Raw genomic sequence first — 27,312 nt, forward strand, 5'->3', positions numbered from 1 at the left:
CAGGGATCGCTGTCTTTCTTGAGGGTCAGTGAAACGTTGCCAGTAGCTCTGATAGTGAGATCACTGTGAGTCCCATCACAGGTCGAAGTTCAAACCTTGAAGACTTAATTTGTGCTTTTTTGATCTTCTAATCTTCTGCTTGGCACATTGCAGATTCAGATTTACCCTCATTGAAAAAGGTTTTCATTATGGTTTTGTTACAATACATTATCCGTTTATTTTGCCTTCAGTCTGATTTCTCCTCTCTTTAGTCAGAGCTGTAGAGCAGGTTGGGACAACATTTACACCTGGTAAATCCGGACCTCCGTCTTTCTCGCTCCATCCAGGATTCATGCTTCGTGCAGAGAGTGGGACAATCATCATGGTCAGCATGAAGGCCCCACCGCCTCCTCTGTGGTGATTGAACCCAGACCCAGATGGGACTCTTTCAAAATAGCCTGTGAGTTGGTGTTGTAATGTGCAGCCTTCAATAGATGCTGTTACATCAGTGACCAAACAGACGGCAGAACAAGCAGCAGCTGGATTCGTTTGTCTCACAAAAACATTCACCCTACTTGTTCACGGATGCCGATCTCTGCTTGTTCTGTGCTGAACTTTGCGGTTTGTTCCAGCGACCCGGACAAAAGGAGACGTGGGCCGGCGCAGCACTTGTTGGTGCTCGTTCTTTGTCGCCAGCCTTCTGTGTCACGGCCCTTCCAGGCCCCGGACCTAGAGAACATCTGCACCAGCAGAAAGCAGCACACAGAGAACGAGAACGAGCGTCTCCTCAGAACCAGCACTCATTTATCACAGAGAGGGCAACAGCTACTGACTAAAGCAGTATGTCTGAAGTCCGAAAGCTGGAAGTTCACATGTAGCAAAAATAAAAAACAATCTAATAAAGTCTATTTTCAACCTTCTTCACGTGGTCAGTGGAAGAAGAATTGCCAGTTTTAATCTGGAAGGAGGAAACTTTAAGGCCTGGTGTGACACTTAATATGTAGCTTTGGCATGAAAACAGCTGTGATCTTTGTTGGAGTTGTGTGCTTGTTGTCTGATTTTACCTGTGAGTGAAACTCTTCCATTTCACATTAACTCTCGCAGAAGAAAAACAAAACTCCTAGATTTGAATGTGCAAGACTGTGGCTCCGTGGTTTTAAAAGGCAGGACGAGCACGTTCAGTCCAGTCAAATGTTTGTGTAACTGGCAACATTCAACAACACAAATGAGCTCCCACACTAATTCTGCAGGAAAACGACTCTACTCCTGAGTGTTAATCCAATTTTCCAGCATAAACGACTGTGTTGGCATTAATTTAATTACACTGTGTTTTCCCTGTAAAACACACACACACACACACAGAGTGCCAGGAGCCGGCAGACGGTCCTGTTAGTAAATGAATGGTGATTGATTTACTGAAGCTGAAGAGCAAATTGCCCCCCGGGTCTGAGATCTCCCTCCACCTTCTTTTCTTTGCTTCTGTCCCTCTATTGAGAAACTCCCCCGACCCCCAGCCCAGTCTCACCCTCTGCATGCTTCTCCTTTCTTATCTGCTCGAGCTGTCACAGGTAACATTAACATTCCCCCCTCACACCTCTCCTGGGAGGTTTGTGGAGTGTGTGTCTGTGCAAACACTGAATCTGTGAATTTCAGCCTGTATTCATGAAAACAGCAGGACTGGTTCACTTAAAGATACAAAATTGAAAATAAGGACAAACATTGAAAGTTAAAACTATGCAGTTGTTGTTTCAGAGCTTACACTGGTACACAATCTCAACAATAAAGTATAAATAAATATTCTAATACACGTAGGAGTATCACTTCATATTATCTATTCAAATATACATCAACTTGCAAATGAACTTTGAGTCCAAAAATGGCAGTGCTGCACCAGGAATGGGATTTTCTTGCAAGGAAAAGGAAGTAATACAATCTTCTACTTGAATAATACTTGAAATTCCTTCACAGGCAGCTTTTCTAAAGTACAATAGTAAAAAGGTGAGAAAAGCCACACATTGTATTCCTGCTGAACAGTGTGGTGTGTTTTACTGCACGTTACATTCATTTGAATAGAACGTTGGCTCTCTTCCCATTCAAATGATTTTCTGTGCAGTGTGTCTCAGCTCGGCCTGACCCTCACAGCCCCTGAACCATAGCTTATTTCAGAGGGAATTGCTTAATTACTAATCATCTGAAGGAAATCATTGGGTTATAAAGCTTGGGTTATATAAATAGATTTAAAAAAACACAATACAGTGGTAAGCTGAACTAATACAGAGAATAACTAACTGATACAAATAGAAACAGATGTAGTTTCTTTTAAATTAAGTGCAGCACTTTACTTTACAGCCCACCACTTTAGGGAGGAAGTACCTTAGTAACAGAAATGTAACAACAAAGTCAAGTTTGAAATGTCAGGATCAGATATCAGTTCAGTTCCCCCATCACAAAGTCTGTGGGTTGTTTGAACTGGTTTTTGGTAAATGTCTGAAATAAGATAAGAGATTTTCATGTTTCACAACATAAAATTCAGCAGTAAACACCCCAATCTTTCTTTGTTTTTGATTTTTTTCTTTTGTCAATGGAAGCAGGAAGATGCTAACTTCAAGATTTGACTACAAAAAAACAGAATGAATGTAGGAAACGGAACAAAGTTTATAGAACAGTTTTTACTTTTTGGATTTTTTGAGTGCAAGAAATACAGTAGCCTTTTTTCAGCCTGTGCTGATACTTTTACTTAAATGTTTTGAGCACTTGCTCCACCACTGATTTAAAGTGTATTACAGTATTTCAGATATTGCTTCTGACCTGCAATAAAAGTCCAACATCAACTTTCTGTCCGGTGAGTTGGAGAATGTGTAATCTTGTAAGTTTATAGCTGTAAAGTCAAACAAACTCTCTATTGTATGTGATGAGCTGACATTTTGGAAGATGTTCATGCAGAGCTCCAGGTGCAGACACTTTGCTTCAGGCAGCTGTTTTCCTCCAGCTGCTGATGACCTCAGCACTGAATCACTTCATTGAACACACATGCACGTTTTCTTACCCTACACTCATTTTTTTCAGACCCTCCCTTATCCCCTGATATAAAGTGGACCACAGAAATACAAAAACCACGGAGGAGATGTTTTCTAATTTTAGATAAAGTTTGTAAATTAACTTCTCTGTGAGCTGTGGGTGGAGTGTTTTAACTGGGAGAGTTTAGCTTTTACAGAGTCTCATTTCCTCTCTACTTGTGTGCTGTAATGAGCTTTGAGCTGTATAAACATGCATTTACACAACAGATTTGCACACACACACACACACACACACACACACACACACACACACACACACACACACACACACACACACACACACACACACACATAGACACTTTTTCTTTTATCACAGCCTGAAGCTAAATTTTGGCAGAAACTTCTATTCCAAGACACACTGCTGACATAAACGTTCTGCAGGGCAATAACTGAAAACCAGTTCAAGACTCATCACTCAGACAACTTGGTTAATCCCAGGGGGAAATTCTTCAATTTCTAATGTTACGGCTGCTGCAAAAGACAGAAGAATGAGAGAAAAAAGTCTTAAATAGCAATAATTTAAAAAGGCAGTTGTGTCAGCTGGATTAGCTTAGTTACTTTGATATTAAAAAAAGAGAAATTAAAATAGTTTTATTTGTGTAAGAATAAAGAAATTACTAATAATAGAGCTTTGATTTATATTACCGTAAATATGAATTGAATGTATTTTTGAGACAAACAAAAAGCTGCCCCAGTTGGACAAGCTTGGTTTTATATTATTGATATTTTACAATTATATATATATATATATATATATATATATATATATATATATATATATATATATATATATATATATATATATATATATATATATATATTTATTTATTTATTTATTTATTTATTTATTTAAAATATTTATTTTTTGTGCATTAAAAAAAACTATTCAGATTAAAAATAATATCATTAAATTAATTAAAACATCTACAATAAAACTAGTAGCAGTTCAACATAAAATCTTTTTCGTGACCACTGGCCACGATTTAAGAATTAGAACTGAATCTGCTCACTGTGAAAAACGTAATCATGTATAATTTAAGTCACTATTACTATTAAATCATGTGATGAAAAAAGCACTACAGAAAATAGTGCTGCCCCCTCATTCATTTGAATGAGCTGCTCCTTTAATGCAGTGGGGTCATCCAGCAAAAAAGGCTAAACCTGGTTCAGTTCTGTCTGGACTACAAGGCATCAGCCAATCAAGTGCCTCCAATACATCTTCCATATTTGTACTGGGTTAGTACAGGTGAATTTGTTTGCTATAAGACAACAGACATTAATTAGATACTTCCAAGTTAACTCACAACATGTTAAAACATTGAAGACCGGCTTAAGATTTTGTTAAACTTGTGTTTTTAGGCTGTAGTCAGCTAAAGACAAAAAGAATGAGTGAGAGAGGGAATTACCACATCTGGAGTCAGGTCTCCAGTTTCATTTCAACCATTACGAGCAGGAAAAGGGGTTGGGGGCCTGAAACCTGCAAGTGTTCCCAGTAGATTTCTGTCACTGGAGGGTTCAGACTGTTCTGTAATGGTTCCTACTTTGCAATGGAGCTAAAAAAAAAAAAAAAAAAAAAATCCATCACATTCCTGACAGCCCTCTTTAGCCATGGCAGACAGATTGAGATATGACCAGTCTGCTGGAGGGGAACACAAACTGTGGCTAGACACACACACACACACACACACACACACACACACACACACACACACACTAGCAGCAGCTGTGTGTAGCAGTAGGAGGGGATTATAGAGAGGGTTCAATTTTTGGCTCAGGCCCAGACTGTGGAGATCCTGTCGCCCAAAGCTATGCAGGACCTGGGGGGCAGAGGGAAGGGGCTGCATACCTCTGTTCAATCCCCAAATCTGCCTCCTGTACTGCAGAACTTCTATCCCAGGGTTTGCAGCTTACCATGACCTTGTGTGGGTTTGTGCTTGTGCGGCACATGTTCATGCGTGTGTTAATGTTTGAGAGCCCGTCAGTGGGGAGGAAATCCCTCTTTTGTTTCCAAGGAAGCCAAGAGTATGGCCCGTGTGTTTAAAGGAGGAAACTAAAAGACGGTAGGAGCGGAAGGATAAATATGTGGCTCAGCTGTAGAGGACTAGGCAGAAAGAGAAAGTAATGGGAAGCAACTCTATATTTATGTACCACTAATTTAAAACCTGTTAGAAATTCAAAATGAATACACAAAAACAAATGTCTCACTTTCAACATTTGATTTGTTGTCTTTGCACTACTTCTAATCAAATGGAGGTTAGACCTGATTTTTAAATCACTGCATTCACTTTTTATTTACATGTTACACTGTTGCACATTTTTGGAAACATGGGCTTTATAAAAAACATCAAATGTCTGATATGGCCTCAGACTTTTGGCCCCAACTGTACCTTCTATTATGCTGATAAGTTAAATCAAGAACTGGAAGATGTCTACATTCATGATTGGTATGTACATGTACTTATGGAAGGTGGGCTTAAACAAAAGGAGTGAATAAGAACCTTACAAAGGTGGAAACAAAACAAACACAAAGACTCAGAGGGTGGGGTTACAAGGCAATGGATACTAATTGCCACCAGCTTGCCCTCCATGGGGGTCCACTATTGAATTGCAAGTGGGATCAGAAATGTGCATATATATGTTTGTGTGGGTATTTAATTATGAATGCGTGTGTCTTTGTGTACAAATGGGAAAAATTTTACTTCTTTCCAACTCAATAGTTATAATTATAATAATAATATTTCATTTTTATGTGTATATTTATCTTAATTCTATTTCTACTCTGTATATATTTTTTAATACTTTTATTTTTTAAATGTATTTAACCAGGTTTAAACTGTATTTGCATTTATTAGCATTGTATAGAAATGTAAATTTGTGGCTGCTGCAACACTGCAACTTTCTTTTAATATTAATAAAGAATTCTTTATATGATGTATATATTTGTCTAAATATTACATTTTTCCATTTCATATCATGGGGTCAGAAGTGTTGAACTGCTGTATGGAAGCTCATTATCACCAGTAGAAGAAAGGTGTATCAAGATGGAAAAAAGTTGAAATGTTGACTTCCTAAAGTAAGATTATGAGATTGAAAAGTCAGTGTCTTGAGTAAATAAGTTGCTATTATGAAATAGCTATTTTTGAAGTTTGATGAAGTCAAAACTGCTAGAAAAGAAGTAATAGTTATTACATTAAAACAATCCTTATTTCTAAGACTTCTTAAGTCACAATTTTGAGAAATGATCAGAAAAAAATGATTGTGTATATATTTTATTTCGTGACAAACAAAAAGGCCAAACAAATGGATTTAGTTTTCTATCCTGTCCGGCCTCGATGGGCTTCCAAAAAAAGTGTCCCCTTTTCTTCCAGCTCAACTCCTCCTTCGCTCCTCTCTGTGCAAACACACGGGATCAACCTGTTGTTCCTGGATCCAGGATCAGTTCAGATAACTCTTGTCGGAAGCCGTTGCTTGAGATCCGGCTTCTGTAAACTGACCCGGGGTCTGTAAAGACTCCCGGTCCTGCCCCCTCAAGTATATTCCGACAGCCCCGCTGCCTTTTCCTTTCACTCCACTTCAGAAACACCAACCAGCTCGTCTGGTTCCCACGCCTCCACACCGCAAGCCACCAGAAAACCTCTACATTCAGCAAAGGTTGCAAAAGCGGAAACACCAACTTTAAATAACGGCGCTTTTGGAGGATTATGCGTGTTTCGAACTACCGTAGGAATGTAGGAATCTATGCGAAAGAAGACAGTCGACTTTTTCCTCTGGACTAAGCGCAGTGAAGGGGACGTCAACTTTTCTGTCGAACGGACCCCGCTCGGGGGAAGGTGTCATCGGCACGGAGTTTGTTATGCCTAATTTTTGCAGTTACTTTTTCTTAACTATTTGGAGCTTTTCGTGCATTTTTTTGCATTTGTGTACAGTTTTTACTCAAGCTCAAGGAGGTTTCCACAGCTCAGGAATTCGACGCCAGAAGCTGAAACGTCCGTGAACGCAGCAAGTAGCTAGTTAGCTTGTTAGCTAGTTAGTGTTCTATTTTTGACGTACCGAAAGAGAGAAACTCCACTCGGCTCGACGTTAACGCCACCTGCGATGTGATTAGCGCACAGCTAACATTAGGATAACGTTTTCTTAACGGTTTTCCTCGGTGTAGATCGTTGTTTTGCTACAAACTGTAACTTAGGTCTAACAACTCAGCCTGTACCGTTAGCTGTTGTAGCTAACGTCCAAACATGCCGCAGCTAAACGGGGGAGACGGAGACGACCTGGGGGCAAATGACGAACTGATCGCTTTCAAAGACGAAGGGGAACAGGAGGAAAAGAGGAACGTGTCTGCTGAACGGGACCTGGATGATGTTAAGTCCTCCTTGGTCAACGAGTCGGAAACCACCAGCAGCTCGGACTCGGAGGTGAGTTTGGTGACTGGGGCCAGACATGTTCCAAATCAACTTTTTGCCAGTGGAGCTTGTTTTTGTTTCTTATCCACGATCTCCACCCGGCTGGCCCGGCTTTGTTTACCTTTCTCTGTGTGCTTTATGTGCAGGCAGACAGACGCCCCAAGCCCGATCCAGATTTGGAGGACAGGGCCAGGCACAGTCAGCTGTTTCAAGAAGGTATGAACACTCCGTAGTTGATCTCCTCTAATCCTCATAATGCTTGTTTCTTTTGGAAGTTATGTGCCTCATTTATGGCTCATAGACCTGAGTGAAGAGTGAAGTCAGCATGCTCATTGTGAATTGAAGTGATTTAGTTTTAAATTGGGTTAAAGGACAACTTCACAGATTTTAAACTTGCCTTCTGTGGTTCTGACTTGGGCAGCACAGACATATGAATGGTATTAAACTTCTCAGTTGCTTCCCCATTGTTAAATATTTTTTACTTTTAGCTGAAAAAATGTCACCAGGCGACTTCATTTGGCCGTGTTTTTCAGTTAACGTGACACATCTGGGGGTGCTGTGGAAAAGCAAGGCTACCACCTCCATAGTAAGAGCAACCAAATGACATCATCTGAACTGATTAACTCCTCCGAGTAGTTCATTTTGGATGCATAATGTCCAAAATGTCGAATTTGTTGAGAATGCGTTATTACAACCTGCAGATAGAAATGCTGAGATATGTTAGGTGCTGCATGAGCCACCTTGAGTCAAGCCAGTCCTGTATGTCATACTGTGAATAGTTAGAAACTGTGTGAACTCACCACAGGTTTTGGAACTGTCATGACTCATGTTAGCTAGCTAACACCGGTGTCTACAAGACAGAGGGACAGACTGGAAAAACAGACAATGAAAGCTGATCTGAGCTCTGCTTCTGTCTGCTGAAAAGACAGAGATACTGTCTCTGACTAATATTGTGAATAGCGTGTGCATGTAGATATGTATGTAGGAGTGTGGGATAGTGTTTTTTTTTATTAAAAAAATTGAATTTCTGCAAATTGGGTAAGATAAATGCTTTCAAAAAGTTTTGTCTTTCTCTTGATGTTCACAATATGGGCAATATTTATTGTCCAAAGTAAAGTAATGACAAATGTCATAATGCCTGACTGAACGGGGCCTTTAAATGAAAAGAAATATATTCAGCCCCTGCAAAAAACAACCAGTAACAATTTGCTTTTTTGTTTTAAATGTTGCGCTTAAACAAAGATTCAAAGTTTCTGTTTTTAAAACTTGCTCCCAGTCTTTTGAAAATCCTGGACCTGAACGTTTTGGATATTCATTCATATGAATTTATCCATATATTGTTTATTACATGTAAAAATGTTGTGTTCCTGAATCATGGTTGTCCCTCACATCGCAGCTTCTGCCTCTGAAAAAAACGCGCTACATAGTTAATGTTAAAGCTGTGCACAAAGGAAAATAATGAATCCACCTTTTCAGTTTACGATCTGCGTTTGCGTGTCTGCTGCTGTAACTCTAACATAAATTCGGTCACCTAAGGGCAGTGACACTGTTATGCTGCCTATTGTCTGGGCTGACAAGTGACACTTGAACACACGACATGTTTGTTCAGCATGTTCTGTGCTTGCGTAATCAGACAAGAAGGCAGAAGTTCTGGAATCGCATATGTACAAAATGTAAACAAAGCAGCTTTAGCTTTCCATTTTCATACCACTGACGATGGTGTTACTAGGGTTATTTTATCTGGGTTGTTACTTCAGAGCCCTTTATGATGTTAGCAGCAGTTTTCACAAGCTCAGTAGCACCGTTGGTGTCTTTATAGTCTCTCTTCTAAATGTTGCACGGCCTGATGTTGAGCGTGTTTTTCAGCGCTGCGGAGGCAGCAGGATGGAAGTCTATTCCAGCACCCTTCCTATGTTGGATATCCCTTCTTCATGATCCCAGACCTTGGGAACCTCTGCAGTCCCTACCTCACCAATGGGACCCTCACACCAAGTGCTCGAACGGTAAGACAACACATATTTCCAACGTCAGTGAGTGTCAAAAGACTCACATGTAACAGAAGCTGCATGAAGTTCACAGTGACTGTCACATATACTGCATCCTAATCAGGACCGTGGCATTTAGAAAGTGAACTAGTAGCAGTTATTGACACAGCAGTGCTGTGCAAGCATTTGAATAATTGATTAATCTTTGAAGGAATTTTCAAGCTAAACCTATCAACCACTGTCCAATGTCGGGCCTTTCTTTTTTTTTTTTTTAATCAATTGTCCACCACAAACAAGATGTTCAGTGAAATTAACTTGTATATTCTTACAGACTTTGACATTTTCATAGGTTAAATGAATAATCCAGAAGATATCAGCTGATACATTAATAACAACCTTTAGTTGCAGGCCTATTAGAAGAGTAAGAAAATGGAAACCTAGAGGAAACGGTTGCTATGATCAGTTTTTTCCCCCCAATCATTTTCAGTAAAAAAAACTAGAGTAAATGACCCAGCAGGAGCAAAAGTAATGTGCAGTTTAGAGCCGAGTTAAGCTTTAATACGGTACTTCGGCCTAAAGACAGCAGTCGTTGAGAATTATGTTCAGAAAACTATAGGCCGTGCGTAAAATGTGCAGGTTAATGCCAAAGTTGTTATTCACTGTTTGTTTCCAGAACAAAGCAAAGCTATTTTTATCACAGCATCACATTACTTTCTGTTCAAAAACTGTTGAAGGAATAAATTTGAGCTTTCTGAATTAGGGATAAATGGTGACGTAGCTCACAAGGAACAAACTGATTGCAACAAAGGGAAAAATGAACATAATGTCTTCTAGTTCGTTTCAGATTTGGTTTTAATCACGTAGCAGCATCTTGTATGGTCATGACTCCTGCACTAGGGACCACAAAAGATCAACGGCTCTTGGCTTGTCCCTTCAGGGTCGCCACAGCGGAACATGTTCTGCATGTTGACTTGGCAGGAGTTTTTATGCCGGATGCCGTTCCTGTCGCAACCCTCCCATTTTTATCCGGGCTTGGGACCGGTACCAAGGTTACCCTTGGTAGCTGGGCAGGGCCATGGCTGGCGGGGTGGGATTCTAACCCGCTGCCTTCTGCATCCCAACCCAATGCGGTACCACTGAGTCACCAGGCCCACTTAAATTAGGAACCGCACTCTTATGTAATAGCAGACTAAATATCTGGTTAAACTAGTAATCTGATTTGTCTTGCTTCTGAGGGCCATGTTCACATTTTTCTGACCAGCTAACGTTCTCTGTTCTGATTTGGATACGTTTAAAAAAAAAAGTTTTAAGAACTAAAACTTGGCTAGTTGCTCTTCTATTGCCTGTGTAGCAGTTGTGTGTGGCTTGTGAAGCAGTGGTGGCTGGAGCAGAAGTGTCAGATGCTGACGCTATGTAGATTAACTTGCTCACAGAAGTAACTTAAAAAAAACCAGACTCGCCCAGTAAATGGCAACAGGTTCTAGCTGCTTCACATTGTGAGGATTATTATTGTTTTGCAAATTGAGACCTGGATGCCTCTGACTCACCATTGTCCTGAAAGCTGGCTCGTGTGTGTGTGTGAGAAAGAGAAGTGCCAGCAGCCTGTTTTGATAAGGTGGTTTGAGGTGGGACAAGGCTCGACAGGCCTGGACACAGTCTGCTGGTGCAGTTGCCTGCAGCAGGAATGAGCTCCCATCAGGGCTGGAGCTGTGCTGCAGATTAGCTGGTGTAGCTCAGAGTTGCTCAGCAGGGATTGATAGTGTGTTGCCCAATTTGTCAGCCCCTGCAGTGTTATGAAAGCTCAGCCTGGATTATAGGGATGCAGGGTGGTGGTTTAATACAGCAGCGGCTGTGGCCACTAATCTAAAAATTGCCTCGTTGGCAGAGTGAGGAGTTAGGAGTATTTTAAGCAAAATAATATTGCAGAGGAAAGTTGAGAAGACATGGCCTCAAACTCAGAGTGGTTCAGACTGTGCCTGTTACATAGAGTTCTTTTTTAAACAAATGGTTACTAATTTAAATTGTGATCAATTTTAAATTGCTAAGCTTCTTTTAGGTTGTACAGCTGTTGAGTTTAGGAACTTGGTTTGGTTACTTAAAAATATATTTTAGGTAAAAAAGAAATCAAGCTTGTAATTCTCAACATACATATATAGCATTGTTATGGTGCTAATGAAACTTTGAAAATGTTTAACAAATAAAAAAATTATCAGCAAGCTAGTTTTTTGATAATCGGTTTGATTATGTCTCATTTTCATGCAAATATACAAACATTTACTAGTTCAAGCATGTAAAATGGTTATTAAGATAATTTTTTTGCTTGTTCTAATGATAGTAAACTCAGTGTTCCGGGTTTGGGCCAAGAGAAAAAATGTAAAGAAAGCATCTAATCAATGGCTGATAGCTTCCCCAGTCTGTTGACGTTGGTGTAAGTAGTAGTTAGGTGTAATAGTTCTATAGTTAGTCTACAGTAGTTAGTTAGTAGTAAGACATTAGGTCTAAGATTCTTAATATACACAATATTTCATATTTTACAGCCCCCTGTGTTAGACTTTAAGCTTTTCCTGCCATAAACTGACCATTGAATCAGATTAGTGATTTCTTTTCTATCTCTGGTGTGTTTGGATTGTCTTTCCTCTGATTAAACTCAGATGCACCTCTCGACTAAACACAGAGCCGAAGCCACTCACACAAACACCTGCATTCCTCAGCTGTGTAACGCCCGCCCCCTGTATTAGGCAGCTCATTGTTGTCATTAGCAGCGTCCAAATGGTCCTAATGTGAGGCACCACAGGGGGCGTTGTTACATCTCATTATAGCACACGCTGCCTGTGGCTTTTTCAGACACACAAACACACACACACACTGGCTGTCTTGAGACAAGTGACTCCCACTCTTCCTCTGCTCCTGGTCCTCCCTTACTTTTCCCTGCACACAATGGAGACCTTATGTGCTCAGTGAGAGGGTGGGGTGTGTTTATGAAGTAGGAGGAGGAGATGAGCCTGCCAGTCTGAAGGTAGTTCAAAGTAAACAAGCTATCTTTAGTTGGACGCTACCTGAACCATAATACAGGCTGTTTACTGTACTCATGTATTCAGGCAGGAAGCAAGAGGCAGCGTGTAGAGACAACCTGTCTTGTAACCTCCCCCACCTGCCTTCAACCTGCTCCTCACCTCTTCTTCAGCTTTTTAAATGCTTCACCCGAGCAGTGCTGCACACACGACTGCAGAGGGATGTGCTCCCATCCACGGCTCTTGTTGCTGTGTCTGTTTATGTTGCGCTTGGCAACTAATGGCATCGTGTACGCAAAACACAAGAACATGGAAAAAACCCATCTTCACTGACGGCATCCATGCAGCATAACAATACGCACAGCGCTACGAAGTTTAGGCAACATACCAAAACACACACATAACAATGACACGCATGCCACACAACTAATAACAGACAATAACAACTACTACTACTGTTGAACTACTTTACAAAAAGTTATCTGGGGACACTCAGAGCAAGTGAACACACTGGGACATGTGTTTCATTTCCTGATGTGATTTGTGGGTATTTGCAGTGCATCCAGAAAGTATTGACAGCACGAACGTGAAAGAAATTTGTTTAAGAGCTTTGCAAATGTATAAAAAATAAAAAACAAAAAAGGTACATAAGTATTGTGACACTCAAAATGAACCTCTGGGTTCATCCTGTTTCCACTGATCATCCTTGAGATGTTTCTACAACTTGATTGTTGTCCACCTGTGGGAAATTCAGTTGACTGGACAGGATTTGGAAAAGCATACATCTGTCTATATAATGTCCCACAGTTAACACTGCCTGTCATGAATCCAAGGAATTGACTGTAAACCTCAGAGACAGGATTGTATCGAGGCACAGATCTGAGGAAGGGTACAGAAAAATGTCTGCAGCATTGAAGGTCCCAATGAGCACAGTGGCCTCCATCATCTGTAAATGGAAGAAGAAATGGACTCTTTCTAGAGCGGCTGTCAAAACTCAGCAATCGAGAGAAGGGCGTCAGTCAGGGAAGTGAACAAGAACCTGACATTCACTCTGAAAGAGCTGCAGCGTTTGTCTGTGGAGAGAGGAGAACCTTCCAGAAGAACAAAAATCTCTGCAGCACTCCACCAATCAGGCCTGTATTGTAGAGTGGGCAGATGGAAACCACTCCTCAGTAAAGGGCACATGACAGCCCACCTGAAAGACATAATTCTCTGGTCTGATGAAACAAAGATTGAAGTCTTTGGTCTGGATGCTAAGTGTCATGTCTGGAGGAAACCAGGCACCGCTCACCACCTGGCCAACACCATCCCTACAGTGAAGCATGGTGGTGGCAGCATCAGGCTGTGGGGATGTATTTCAGCGCCAGGAACTGGGAGACTAGTCAGGTTCGAGGGAAAGATGAATGCAGCAATGTAGAGAGACGTCCTTGATGAAAACCGACAGTTCATCTCTCAACAGGACAACGACTCTAAGCACACAGCCAATGTAACAAAGGAGTAGCTACAGGACAACTTTGTGAATGTCCTTGAGGGGAACAGCCAGTTTACCTGATTGTGATGTTCAATTCAACGATGAGAAAAACGATGAGAAGAAAAGATGAGAGAAACTGCCCAGAAATAGGTGCTAAGCTTGTAGCATCATACTCAAAAAGACCTGAGGCTGTAATTCGTTCTAAAGGTGCTTCAACAAAGGATTAAGCAAAGGTGGTGAATATTTATGTACTTGTTTTTGTTTTGTTTTTTAAATAAGATTTCAAACAAATTTCGTTCATATTGTCATTATGAGATATTTTTATGTAAAACTTTATTGAAAGTAATGAATTTGATTCATTTCGGAATAAGGCTCTAACTTAACAAAATGTGGAAAAGGTTAAGCACTGGGAATAATGCAGACAAGTACACAGTACAAATTGTAATCAACTCTTCTACACAACTAGAGTGAAGCACTTAAAGTGAACATTAACACAGAAAACCCGGTCAGTACTGTTCAGTGAGAATTCCAGTGAGGTTTATTCAAACAAGAACAGCACATTCTCAGCAGTGTTGACAAAAGAGAACGTTTGTGCTACTTTGAATCTGACCCCTGCAGCTTTTCTTGGAATAGAGAGTAAGAAGATTGTATGGAGATGTAGGTGTTTAGAAGATGATACAATCTGTGTTCTGTAGCCAAGTTTGGTTTTTTATCTCAGCTCGGTCTTGAGTCACGATTGCTTCTGTGTGTGTGTGTGTGTGTGAGAACTTTGGTTCATAATTTTTTCTTCATAACCAATCTTTTAATAGCTGTCGTGAAATTCAAACGACGGACCACCACAAATTCTGACTTAACCTTCTCAAACTTAAACTTATCTTCATTTAGATTGTTAAATACTGTATTACTGTGGTAAATTAGGCATCATTACACATCACCTAGATATTTGTCTGATTCTAAAACCAATCAAGGCGTTTGGGAATAAATTAATAAAATCTGCTCAAAATGAATCAACCAATTATAGCAAAGGTGTCCTTTTACATGGGTCACATTGTGCCACAAAGCAAAGAGGGCTGAGATGTGCACACACTCACACTCACAGTCACGCTAGTGTCACACCTGAGCAGCAGTGAATGAGAGGAGGACAACTGAGGAGTGATAAGCAAACTGGAATGTCTGAGTGTCGTTCATGCTGCAGATCCCAGAATTTAGTCGACATTGTGCTTGAAGTTCCAAATACCTGGAGGATTACCTGTTTAAAACAGCACACTTATACACACTGGCTCCACTATACGTACATGCACACACAGTCATTAAAACTCAGGTATTAAATTGTTAATAAACCCCACCACATAATGCAAAGTCACGTTTTTTGCAGGATTTGTGTGCTGAAGATTAAGCATTAGTTTCAGGGGATTTCTTCAAAACACAACTCTTGTAGGTGCTAAGTGATAGTGGTTAATGTCTCCAGTATGACGTCTTGATTTCTCTCTTCAGTTGTTAGGAGGAAAGTGCAGCTTCATGAAGACTTGTCATGGGCTGATTGGTTGTGGGTTATGGTGGCAGGGAAACTCCCTGATAGTAGTTAATGAATGCTTAAGGTTTAAATACCACTGGATTCATAGAGTTTCAATATTTAGCCAGGTGTCTGCTGTCACAACCGCCATGCTGCTTTCTTAAAGAAATCATTTTCATATCAGCAGTACAATTCAGAATAATTAAGGTGGTTTAACTAACACGCTAGCAACAATGTCTTATTTCTTAGGTACGTCCATGATAAAATACTAGATTTAGATTAGATCTACACACAAACTTCAAGCTTCCCATTGACTTATCAATGTGTTTTCTCTTACTATTGTTCTGTTGTGGCTTGAGCCTCAGTCCTTTGTCTGGAATATGAGCTTTGCAGTGTTTCCTAAACAGCAGTGAGCTTAATAACTTCTCCCTCTAGTCACACAGTGATGTTATGCTTCCCTCAGTAACAGACTCTGATTGTGCAGGAATGAGTGTGTTTGTGTGTGTGTGTGTGAGAGAGAGACTGTGTACGCTGATTTTCTTGGTATTTCCAACAGCTGGATCCAGTTAGCACTCTCAGCCAGAGCTTCCTCGGGCCTCTGAATGGGGGGACGGGATAAGGCTGCCTTGTGGAACTGCTGTGTGAGTTTAGTGTGCGTGTAACCGTATATGTGCACACTGCTGTTCTTGTGTGTACAAATGTCGTGGGGTTTTATACAGCAGTAGAGGGAGATGTGGAGAGCACATGTGTGTTTTACTTGCTTGTCTGGAGCAGAGTAAGATGAGCTGGAGACAAGGGTCATTTTGAGGGGAAAATGCAATTAGTAGTAGTTTCCTTTTCAGTGTGTAAGCTGCTTGGTTCCTCGTGTGGACTGTGGTCATTTGTTTCCCTGTTAAAGCGTTTCATCATCTGGTTTCACAAACTGTGCTCTTGTGTTTTAGGCTCAGGTTTTTGCCATCTTCCTTACAAATGTCACATGAGGTTTTCTGTAGTGTTTTTGTTTTCTTTGTGCAAAGGAATGGGATCATTTATAAAGTGATTTATTCAGTTCTGCATACATTGTCCTGTATATTTAAAGAGCTGCTGCATGTTTCTGCAGATCTTTTGACACAGACACTTCAGCTTCTCGTACATTCTTCTTCTATGTCAACCTTCACCTCTGCTGCTGTGATCTGGTTCACAGCACCCACTATGGTGTCGGAGAGTAAGAGCACATATAGGAGCAGGTCTCACACAAGTATGAACATCCCGAATGATGCAGACACAACTCACTTGCACCAGTCCTCCACAGGAAGCCTGTTTGATGCTTAAAGCTAGATTTATACTATTAGTTATCTGTGGGCTTCCTTTGCCACTGTGCTGAGTTTTTATTATTTTTTTAAATTAAGAGGAACATATTGGAGTTGGAGCTAATACTTCAAGTTGTTAACACCCTTGACAGCTCTAACTCCAAACACATTTTGAGAGCTAACCTGGATATCTTTGAGCTCTGAAATGAAAACAAGCAGACTCAACCCATGCAAAACACAACTTCCAGCCAGGTGGCAGATTCAAACCCGAGGAGCTTCTTCCCTGGAGGTAATAGTGCTAAGTACTGCACCTCTGTGATCCATTACAACTTTTTTAGTTCTGGTCTGGTTCATGATTCTGCTTCTGGCTTCTGACAAAAAAGAGAAGTAAATATGAAGTAAAAGTTTCCACATCTCCATCCACACAATAAGTATTTGGTGGTGCTGTTCATGTACAGTGAGACCATGAAATGCAGTCAGTGAAATCCATGTGGAGGGAGCATGTGTGGGATTGTACAACTCTAGAAAGCTATTACAGCAGCAAATGTTTAATAATTGGTAATAATAATAATAATATACAGTGCAGTTGCATGCACATGATTGGCCAGTGCAGCATCTATAAGTGAGTAGCGCGACTTTTTCTTTTGGTTTTGCACCATGAGAAACTGAATGTGGCCTTAGTTCTACTTCAGTGCCCTGGTACCATCAATCTAATTAAGAGAAGCACAGTAAAAGATAAAAATCAATAAAGACAAACATGGTCATAGTCGGGAGACATTAGGGCCAATGTCCATGGATCCTCTCCCCTTGTTTGGGGTTCAGAGGTCACAGTTGTGAGTCTGTTGACGTTCCTCACAGTTCAATAAGCACCAAAAGCCTCTTTTTTCTTTATTTTTTATCTCAGTCTGCGTCTGTGGGGGAAGCCTGATCAACAGTTGGACCCTAGTGGAGTGGGGGCTCCACGTATGTGGGGGGTGGGGGCAGGGAAAAGGCAAAACTTAGGACTTTGTTCTGTGTCTCACTCTAGACTCAGAGTTTCAGGACACACTCATATACGTTTGAGGTCCCTGGTGTTTTTTATGATTTCTCATTGACCTTCAGCACTTTGGGGATCTTATCTAGAACTTCATTTTCTCCAGTGAGTCATGTGTACGCCTGCTCATCTGTGGAGGTGTGTCTGTGTGCTGTCATAGTGTGTGACCTCTCTGTTCAGCATAAACAGCACAAACTATGTAAACACGTGAAAGATGAACTGAAGTGTGTTATCTCACTTGGTATCAAATATAATGGTGTGTGACTCTGCTATAACCATAATATCCTGCACACTTGGAAGATTGCAGGTTGTCAAAGTTTGTTGCTAACTTAGGAGGAGACAAATACCTCAAATTCTATAATGCTGTCTTAAATATTCATATACAGTTAAATATTTTTGATGCCTTAATCATCAAACTTATTTAACTGCACTGACGTCGAACGACGGAGCAGGAAAGTCCACATCCGTTCTGCTCCTTTTCTTTTTCAGCTTTTCCTTCTTGACACATAGCAGCAGTTTGATTTGTTTTAGAGATTTAATCTCTACTGATTCTTATCCATCGCTGGATATTGTAAAACTTTATTTTTCAGTAGCTCGCAAGCAACGTGTTGGAGGCCCCTGGTGTGGTGCAATGTCATTGCATTCATACAGTGCAATATTAGAAGCTACAATTTGTAGGGTATTAGTAATTTCTTCTGTCCCACAAGCTCATAAACTCTAAAACCCTCTGTGAAAGGATGTGTTTGTATGCAGTGCAGATGATTATTGGTTTACACAGTGAATGTGTACATTATGGTAAGTTAACCTTTTCCTCTCCGTCCCCACAGTACCTGCCATTTCAGTGGCCTCTGCTCGACGTCCCGGGAAGAGCAGCAATCAGAGACTCGACAACTCCTACTCACCTGGTGAGACTTGGTTAACCACACACACTCTATTCATTTACATAAACCCATAATGCAAAACCCTTGTTAGTGGACGTAAATCTCCAAACTCCATTGTTTAAAATGCTAATATGGTGCTTATAGTGCTTATATAGCACTTTTATCCAAAGCACTTTTTAATGTTGATTCCCATTCACCCATTCACATACTGATGACTGTGGCTGCCATGCAAGGTGCTCACCTGACCCACTGGGAGCCACTTGGTTGAACTTGATTGAACCACTGACCCTGTGGTCCATGGTCCACTGCCCTACCAACTGAGCTACAGCTGCCCCTATATAAGCGACTATTTAATATGAGAAATATCTTGAATTTCAAGGTGACTTTTCTAAAAAAACAAATCTGTCTCTTACACAGAGACATGTTTGTCTTGTCTGCTTTGTCCATGTTTCAGCCATTGTTCAGGAGTGTTTTGTGGTAGACAATTATCATTGTTATCCAATTATCCATCTGTATTCCACTACAGTGTGATCCAGTTGATCCCTGTTTTGTGCAGAACATCAGGGCATCTTCTCTTAATTGGAGCTCCTGAAAATGATGTACAGTATTGCAGCAATCAGAGATTTCTTAAGAGGCTATTTGCTTTTATGCATTACTTTAAGATGCATCAGCAGCTCGGGTTTCAAATAATGGAATCGTTTAGGGACAGTGAAGAGTGTAGACAATGTTAAGTTGACGTTATGCCATTGGTTGCTGATCCTGTCTTTTTGTTTATGCCAGAAGTCTTTACCTTAGCAAAGTAGCACCATAAGCATTATATTACTTTCCATATTGGAGTTTGAGTGGAATTCACGTTGTTAAAAATGTGGATTTGAAGCAGCTCAAGCGACTTGTAATGAAATATCTACACTAAAATCCCAGAGTTTCTGACCAAGTGCATTCGATTGAAGCATGAAGATGTGAGTTTTTAGCCAGCTAGCTGCTCAGCTTTGTGTGTTAATGAAGCTGGTTTAGCTTCAGGCTTTGTCATTAGCAGACATGAATGTTTGGATAAAGTTAGTCTGGATGGAGCACTATAGTCGAATAAGGTTAAGTTTGTTGACTAGTTGTAAAAAGCATTAGAGACAATGTGGAGACGGACAGAGTTGTGCTGATATTTGGGAATCTGGGGTTTAATCATTTTACTTTAGTATGTTGCTTAGTTTAAGAGGAGTGTTGACTGATTGCCAGCACAATGCCATCTACCTGATTCAGTGTTATCAATGACTGAAACATTCTCCCGCTCCTCTTGTCCCTGTCATGCCATCACAATTTTGAAGAAGATCTGAACCATTTTGGTGAAATTAAACCAAAGATATGCAGGTAACCACCTTAGTGGTCACCGGTTAAAGAGACAGCAATGATCACAACATGGCACCTGTGTTTTTTGAATGTCATAGAAACATTAAAACACACCAGAAACACAGTATGAGACAGGCTCTCATACTTGGTTATAAATGAAAATTAACTAAAGCATTAGCACATAACCTAAAATAGAAAATACACATATTTTATTTAAACATGATGAAATATGCATACATTTTCTCTAGTCTGTATTTAGTTAGATTGTAACGTTGTTCTAAACACACCAAATACATATGAAAATTGCGTTGACAAAAGTAGTTTTCTAATTCTGTTTTTGCCCAATTACTGCAGTCTTCCAGCTCTTAATGAGATTTATTCCTCATCCTCTAAGAAAACCTTTATGTTGTCTGTGCTGCTGTGTTGCACACAATGATATCAAAGCTATGATACTAAAAGAAGACAAGATTCTGCTTGAAATGTCGCCATACTCCACTTATTTATTTACCACTGCTTTGTTCCCGTCACAGTGGAGGAGTTTTGTAGATTAAGCAAGAATCAGGCTCTTTTGACTAATTCTTTGTTTCATTCTGTTGCAACCCAGAGGTTTGCAGGTAAGCAGGACAAAGGTGACAAAGGAGCGTTTAACAGAACAGAGCAGGACACTTAACACCTTTAGCTGTGTGTATGAAGTGAATGGGATGTGCTCCAACATGTTATTACCAGTTACAGTGCAGGCTGCAGCGTGTGTGTGTGTTTGCGTGCGTGCGTGCGTGCGTGTGTGTGTGTGTGTGTGTGACGAGAGCAAGAAAGGAAATCACTCTTGCACAGTGTCATGCAAACTAGACAGATTCAGTGACTCCAGCAGTTAGTACATTTACATAAATGCAAGAAATCAAGTTTCTTAATTTGCTTATTTGAACAATTATTTCTCCTCCTGTGGTCACAAGCACACATTGCTGCATTTTAACGAGTCATAAACCAACCAGATTTGCAGTCCACTGCAGTAAAGAATGTGCAGAGCTCTACACAAGAGGAGCAACACTTCAGGACCAGAACCAGCAGTGAACCTACACCTGAAGGACAAAGGACACTCTTTTGAGGATGACAATGTCCACATTTTGGACAGAGAAGACAATGGTAGGAGAGAGGAGTACTTGAAGCCGTTTATGCAGGAGGCCTCAGGCACAATGTGTCTCCCATTTTTCATGCTGCCATTTCATCCAAGATTAAGACCACTTCACACATCCACCGGGGGCCACACCTGACGACCCCCATCTCAGGGGTTTAGGGTCGTAATCGTTGCATCTTGATGACTCCACCCTGTTCACACCGACTTTTCTTCAGACTGAAGAAGCTGCTTCGATAAGTAGCGAATCCTTTCTAACCGAGAAGACAGTCCAGTGGACATGCTTCAGTGTTCGGATAACCCAACCTGGATGACCGAGAATCTAAAAGTTATCTACTTCCATGTGTGTTCACTCTCAAAGCTCCCTGCTGCAAAACCCATTCAACTTGTTTCAGTTACAGTTCAGTTCCTTACAGTAGGTATTGAGGTGGTTTAACTTTATCACTGCCAGGGATCATAAAAATTGCAGTGTTCTGTCCTGTTGTCTGAAATGAAGAGGAAATGAGCTGTAGTGAATGTTATCAGTACTGTTGTCAAACAGCTTCCTGGAATATTTTTACTTCCTTGAAAAAAGCAGTTTATCTTTAGTAGTGCCTATATAAATGTAAGAGTAGGTGAAAATCTGCTATAAAACAATCCCATATGTGCCTGGACAGGCCAGTGAACAGGGGCCACGAGGAAAACACAATGGTCACAAGTTAAGGGATTTACAAAACTGGCAAAGGGACACAAAACTGCCCAAAATAGACAAAAAAGAGTCAGAAGAAACTCCCCCAGTCTTGGGGCTTGAAATAGAAGAGGTGAGGGGCAATATTTACCCATTTGTGCCCAAAGGCCAACTCTCTTGGTTTGTAGATGCATGTGATCTTAAAAGGGTCCTAGTTTTAAAACCTTACCCTCAGCACAAGACTTCATACTGAAAATGGTGTCAAACATTGTCAAGACACAGGAAAAGGGAAATACTGTGAGCAGAAGGGTCTGAACATGTAGAAAATGTTTTATAACCTGCTTAAATGTGAGTGATAGTTGTTCTAAACACACACACACACACACACACACACACACACACACACACACACACACACACACACACACAGAGGTAAACACTGACACCTGGTGGACAGTTGACAGCACTGCAGCTTCATTAATCATCACTCTCTCCAGTCCAACAGTGTGCCGATGGTGCAGCACCCCCACATGACCCATCTCCATCCACTGCTGTCCTACAGCCCAGAGGCGTTCTCCCCTCAGAGGGCTTCACCTGGCTTCTCCCCAGACACAGGTAGCTACTCTGTCCTCCAATTAAAATCCTCTCATTACACATCTGAAATATTCTGAGAAGGAAGTTACATTATTTTAGAAATTAACTGGAAAGTCCGTTTTTCGCTTGAAAGTCATAATGCTTGAGGAATAAGGTAAAAAGAATTCCTGATATTTTGAGAATACAGTTATAACTATTGTTTCTGCTGTTTGTGGGGCAGCTTTATCCAGGACCCCCCATGCTGCCTGCTACCCCATCTCCCCTGGAGGCATGGCTCAGATCCCACACTCCCTCGGTTGGCTGTGAGTCACATATAACGTGTACAAATAATACAAATAAATACCCGACAGCAGAGTTGAGCCTCACGTGAGTGCTGGTGCTTCCTGTTTGTATCTGTAGGCCGGGGCAGCCGATGTATCCCATCGCAGGAGGATTCACACCTGCTGCTCTGTCTATGAATGCTTCCATGTCCAGGTAAGACTTTGTGCTGAGCAGACTGGGAGTAGAGGCTGCTGTGGCACGTGTGATACTGTATCCATATCATTGGTATTGCGCCATTGTATGAAGAATATATGAATATACCTTAAAAATAAATAATAATAATAATTTAATGAAATAAAAAAAGTCATTATTGCGTTTAGCTCCATTGTAGTTAATCTCGTCGACTGATTGAGCATGTGTGGGCCAACAAAACTGTTCTCATTTAATATATTTAGATAAACTCATACTTTCTTCACCCACTGATTTTAAATGCAGCCTATAAAACTTGCTAGTTAGCAAAAGAAATATTAAAAAACAGAAAAGGGTTTGGTCAGTATGAATGCTGTTTTTTTTTTTTTCTGACCAGCTTTGGTGAATATGTATATTATGTTTACACGTTGTACATAATATACATGTATGTTGGTTAATGTGTGGATTTCATTGGCAGTCTGGTGTCGAGTAGCTTCTCCCCTCGTTTGGTGGCAAACCCCAAATCTTCCATTCCCCATCCGGCCATCGTTCCCACAGCAATCAAGCAGGAGCCTGGAGGCAGCAGCCAGCCTGGGTAACACAGCCTCTCCATATAAAGCGTTCACTTCATCTGTCATAAAAGCCTAACGTGTGAGTGTTACAGTAGCTCTAACCAGTCTGTATGCTTCTTTGCGTCTGCAGAAGGTCGGTGCCCGACGTTCTGCAGGAGAAAGAAGACGAGAAGAAGCCTCACATCAAGAAGCCGCTCAATGCTTTCATGTTGTACATGAGAGAGGAGCGTCCCAAAGTGGTGGCTCAATGCAAAGTGAAGGAGAGCGCCACCATCAACCAAATACTAGGACAGAGGGTAAGTGTGACAAGGGACAGTGGATTTTTCTCCTTATTTGATATATTTTCATATAGTCATATGGTCATATGATAACGTTGTTAGTAAGTTTTAATGTCCATTGTTAGAAAAGATGGTGAGTTTCCAAGAATAAAGAATAATGTGATATTTTGTTGAAGTTGCGATGAGAAATAAATCTAATTTTGTGATATGTGCTCTGACGCCAGTGGCACTCGCTGTCGAAGGAAGAACAGGCCAAATACTACGAACTGGCTCGTAAAGAGAGACTCATCCACTCGAAGTTGTACCCCGGCTGGTCGGCTAGAGACAACTACGTAAGTGCCTGCTGCTCCTGGAACTGACACCGTTGTATATTTCCATCATTGCATCTCATGTAAATGGAGATAATGAAATTGTTGGTTTCTTCATTTGAGTATTAGATTTAAAGCTGACTGTGCACTTTTTGGTTTGTTCAGGGTAAAAAGAAAAAGAGAAAGAGAGCAAAGAGTGAAACTCAGGTTGAAGGTAAGAGAATGAATCATAGCACATGTTAAAGCTTCCAACACAGCACCACACTAAGCTCCACATGACTGAACCACTAACATCACAGCTTTATGACCCACTTCATTTGCTGTGAAGGGCACTGAGTGTGGCAGACCCCCACACGAACACTTTAAGAGTTTTTCCTATGTTTTAGCCCATAATGTGTGACACAGGTAAACATGTGAAGATTGAAAAAGTGTGTGTGTGCTGTACTCACTCCTGCTCTTTATAATGACCTTCCTCAAGAGAGTGTAGTGAAAGAGATGACAAACACAGTCTGCAGCCTTTGTTTCTAAAGCTGAGGAACGATGCAGGTACGTCTTAAATCCACCTTCAGACGTATTCATTCAATTGTTCATTAGTGCGGTTGGTTCAACTGATACAGGGTTTTTTTTTTTTTTAGAGGGCAGAGAGACATTTCTAATGCTGAGGGGTGTTTGACGTTCTCTTGCATTATAGCAGATACAATTTAATAATAGCAGTGGAGACGTAAATGGATTTAGGGATTTAAAATAAAAAAAATTAGCATTGAGCAAATAAAATGTCTGAACCACATTAGAATTAAATTATATCATAAAAACCTATTTGTAGAAGAGAAACAAGAAAATCTGATGAAGCTACTTTTGTAAATCATGGCTCCTCACTTCATGAAGGCCTGTGTGTGTGTGTGTGTGTGTACAGTATGTGCTGATTCCACAGGGCGATCGCTTTGGAGACTTTGGTGTTTGATGCTGTTCGTTTATTCTACCACCATCTGTATCAGTGAAGCTTAACTACGTACAGAATCATCTCGGTTTAACGCAGCACACAATGATCAGACAGCAGCTGAATCAGTCCTTTCAACAGTTTCGCTTTAATGAAACATCAGTTCTCCCTTAAATAAGCCTGACGTTAATGATGTTTTTCTTACCTCCAAACGTATAAACGTGTATTTAAACTGTGCCATTAAATGGATTTGTGTCTCCCAGCTCCTGCCGCTGCAGATTTCTCCCCGCAGCTGAAGAGACCTCGTGTTCCGCCCGGACCTGAAGAGACGACTCAACCGCAGACTGCGCACACACACGCCCGCCCTCCCCTGACGCAGCCTCATACCATCTCTCACCTGACGCACACACACCTGTCACAGGCCAGCCCCGCTTCCTCCCTAGACTCGCCCGCGACACCCACCACGGCGCTGGCCTCTCCCGCCGCTCCGGCCCCAACCCACACCGAACACACGCATTCCTCCTACGGACACATGTCACCCTACCCCGAGCAGCTGCAGCCGCTGTCCCTCACCACCAAACCCCACAGGACCCCCCACCCCTTGGGCCGTAACACCATCACCCCGGGACCCTCCACGCCATCCTCCTCCTCCGACACCCCCACATCCTCACCGCTCACGGCATCTTCTAGGAGTTCACCCCTTCCTCCTCCTGTGCCTGCTCAGCCTTTCCTCGTTCCGACTCCTACCTCCGCTCACCAATCAGCAGAGAGCTCCAACAGTGCCTTAGGCCAATCACAGCCACTCTCACTCAGGAGAACCAATCAGCTGTGAAGAGCTGTGTCATACAAGAAATCCAAACCCCACAAAGAAATCGCAGAAAACACACAGTTCCTAGTGATTTGTACCTCTTTATTAATGCTGTAAAAAAAGCTTTCTTTTTTAACTTTTTTATACATGTATCACATTTTATATTAGTATGAAAGGACAAATAACTGGTCAATATTTGACTGCAACTTCATCAAATGGTGTAATTTTTGACAAAACTCACTTTTTTCTAATTACTTTTTAAAAAACTTGTTATTGGAGCAAGGTGTTCGGGGTTTGTTTAAAAAAGGTTTTTTTCACTTGGTAGTAATGACTGTAAACCTATTTTCTGGTTCCTTCTTTGTGTTAATAAATATCCCGAGTCTTGACTAGCAGCCTGTGTGATGCTGGGAGTTTTTCTCAGAGCTACAAAGTGACAACTCTGCATTTTTAGTCCAGCGTCACTGATTTGTACTTTGCTTGTTCCAGTTCCAGTTTGAGGCGTATGTATGTATGTATGTATGATTCAGTGTCTCCAGGATTGTGTGGACTCTTTGTGATTGCTGCTGAATTAAATGGCAACAGCTTTTACAGAAAACACTGTGATGCACTTGGCAGCGTTTTCTGAGGTTCTGATGTGAAGGCAGCACAGAATTTACCAGAAATTGGTTGAATTGATTGTTGTGATGGCAACATAGCAAATTGCTGAATTATGTCATCTGTCATCTGTTCTGGAAGAGTAAGTCAACCAAGGCTATAAACTTTGTACTGTGTGACGAGACCAGAAAGTTTGTGTGTGTGTGTGTGTGTGTGTGTGTGTGTGTGTGTCTGTGTGGTCCCCAAACCAGAACTTTAAGGAACATGTTGAAAATCAGTGATGTTGCACTTTAAGTTACTGTAAAACACAATTTGCATTAAAAAGCTCAGATCAGAATGTGCAAACACTTCACATATTTTAAAGTCCCCATCCATTTCTCGAATGAACATCCAGACGTCGTCTTGGAAACGGCAGATCAAAACACTGCACAACCTGCCAAAGAAGAAGTTTTGTTCAGTATAATTGAATGATGTCTGTGCGTCCATGTCTCCCTGCAAGCAGAAGAAGTTCAGGAATTTAATGGGTATTATTTTAAGATAAGTAAACATGTTAATATGTTTACTTACTCATATTAACTTTTATTAATTTCTATATTATTAACAAGTTGCTTTCATAAAATCATTAAGGGACATTGTTATAGCTTTAGTCATGTGACACAGTTTAAAGTTAAAAGTCCAAGTGCTGCAAAGGAATAAACGGAGAGAAACTAAAAACAAAGGCATAAAACCCGTACGTCACTGTGGATCATCTGTTGTAGCACAGTGATTAATTATCCCTCGTTATTGCTCTGCATGTCATTAATTCCATGATAACAATGATGCACTTTTTTCATTTTTATGATTCATTTAATTATCTTTTAGATGATTTTGTAACTGACCCAAAACAGTGTCCTGCTCCATGAAGGTACATTTACAGCTTTTAAAGTGCACTGTGTGAGTTAAACCGAAAAATAAAGGGATCCAGGTCTTACTTTAGTTTAACAGCTGAATTAGTG

General features: G+C 40.9%; 1 protein-coding gene across 1 annotated transcript; it reads left to right on the plus strand.

The window, feature by feature from the left end:
- The first annotated feature begins 6,635 nt into the window (after positions 1-6,635).
- Positions 6,636-26,115, plus strand: LOC137103720 (transcription factor 7-like 1-A). The gene is made up of 12 exons (XM_067484319.1): positions 6,636-7,468; positions 7,603-7,672; positions 9,323-9,459; positions 18,586-18,663; positions 22,274-22,391; positions 22,591-22,672; positions 22,770-22,844; positions 23,299-23,415; positions 23,523-23,688; positions 23,895-24,002; positions 24,144-24,192; positions 25,179-26,115. Exons 1-12 carry the CDS (start codon positions 7,292-7,294, stop codon positions 25,745-25,747), a joined length of 1,746 nt encoding a protein of 581 aa, XP_067340420.1. The 5' UTR covers positions 6,636-7,291; the 3' UTR covers positions 25,748-26,115.
- The last annotated feature ends 1,197 nt before the right edge of the window (positions 26,116-27,312 follow it).

The sequence above is a fragment of the Channa argus genome, chromosome 18 (genome assembly GCF_033026475.1).
Source record: "Channa argus isolate prfri chromosome 18, Channa argus male v1.0, whole genome shotgun sequence".
NCBI lineage: Eukaryota > Metazoa > Chordata > Actinopteri > Anabantiformes > Channidae > Channa > Channa argus.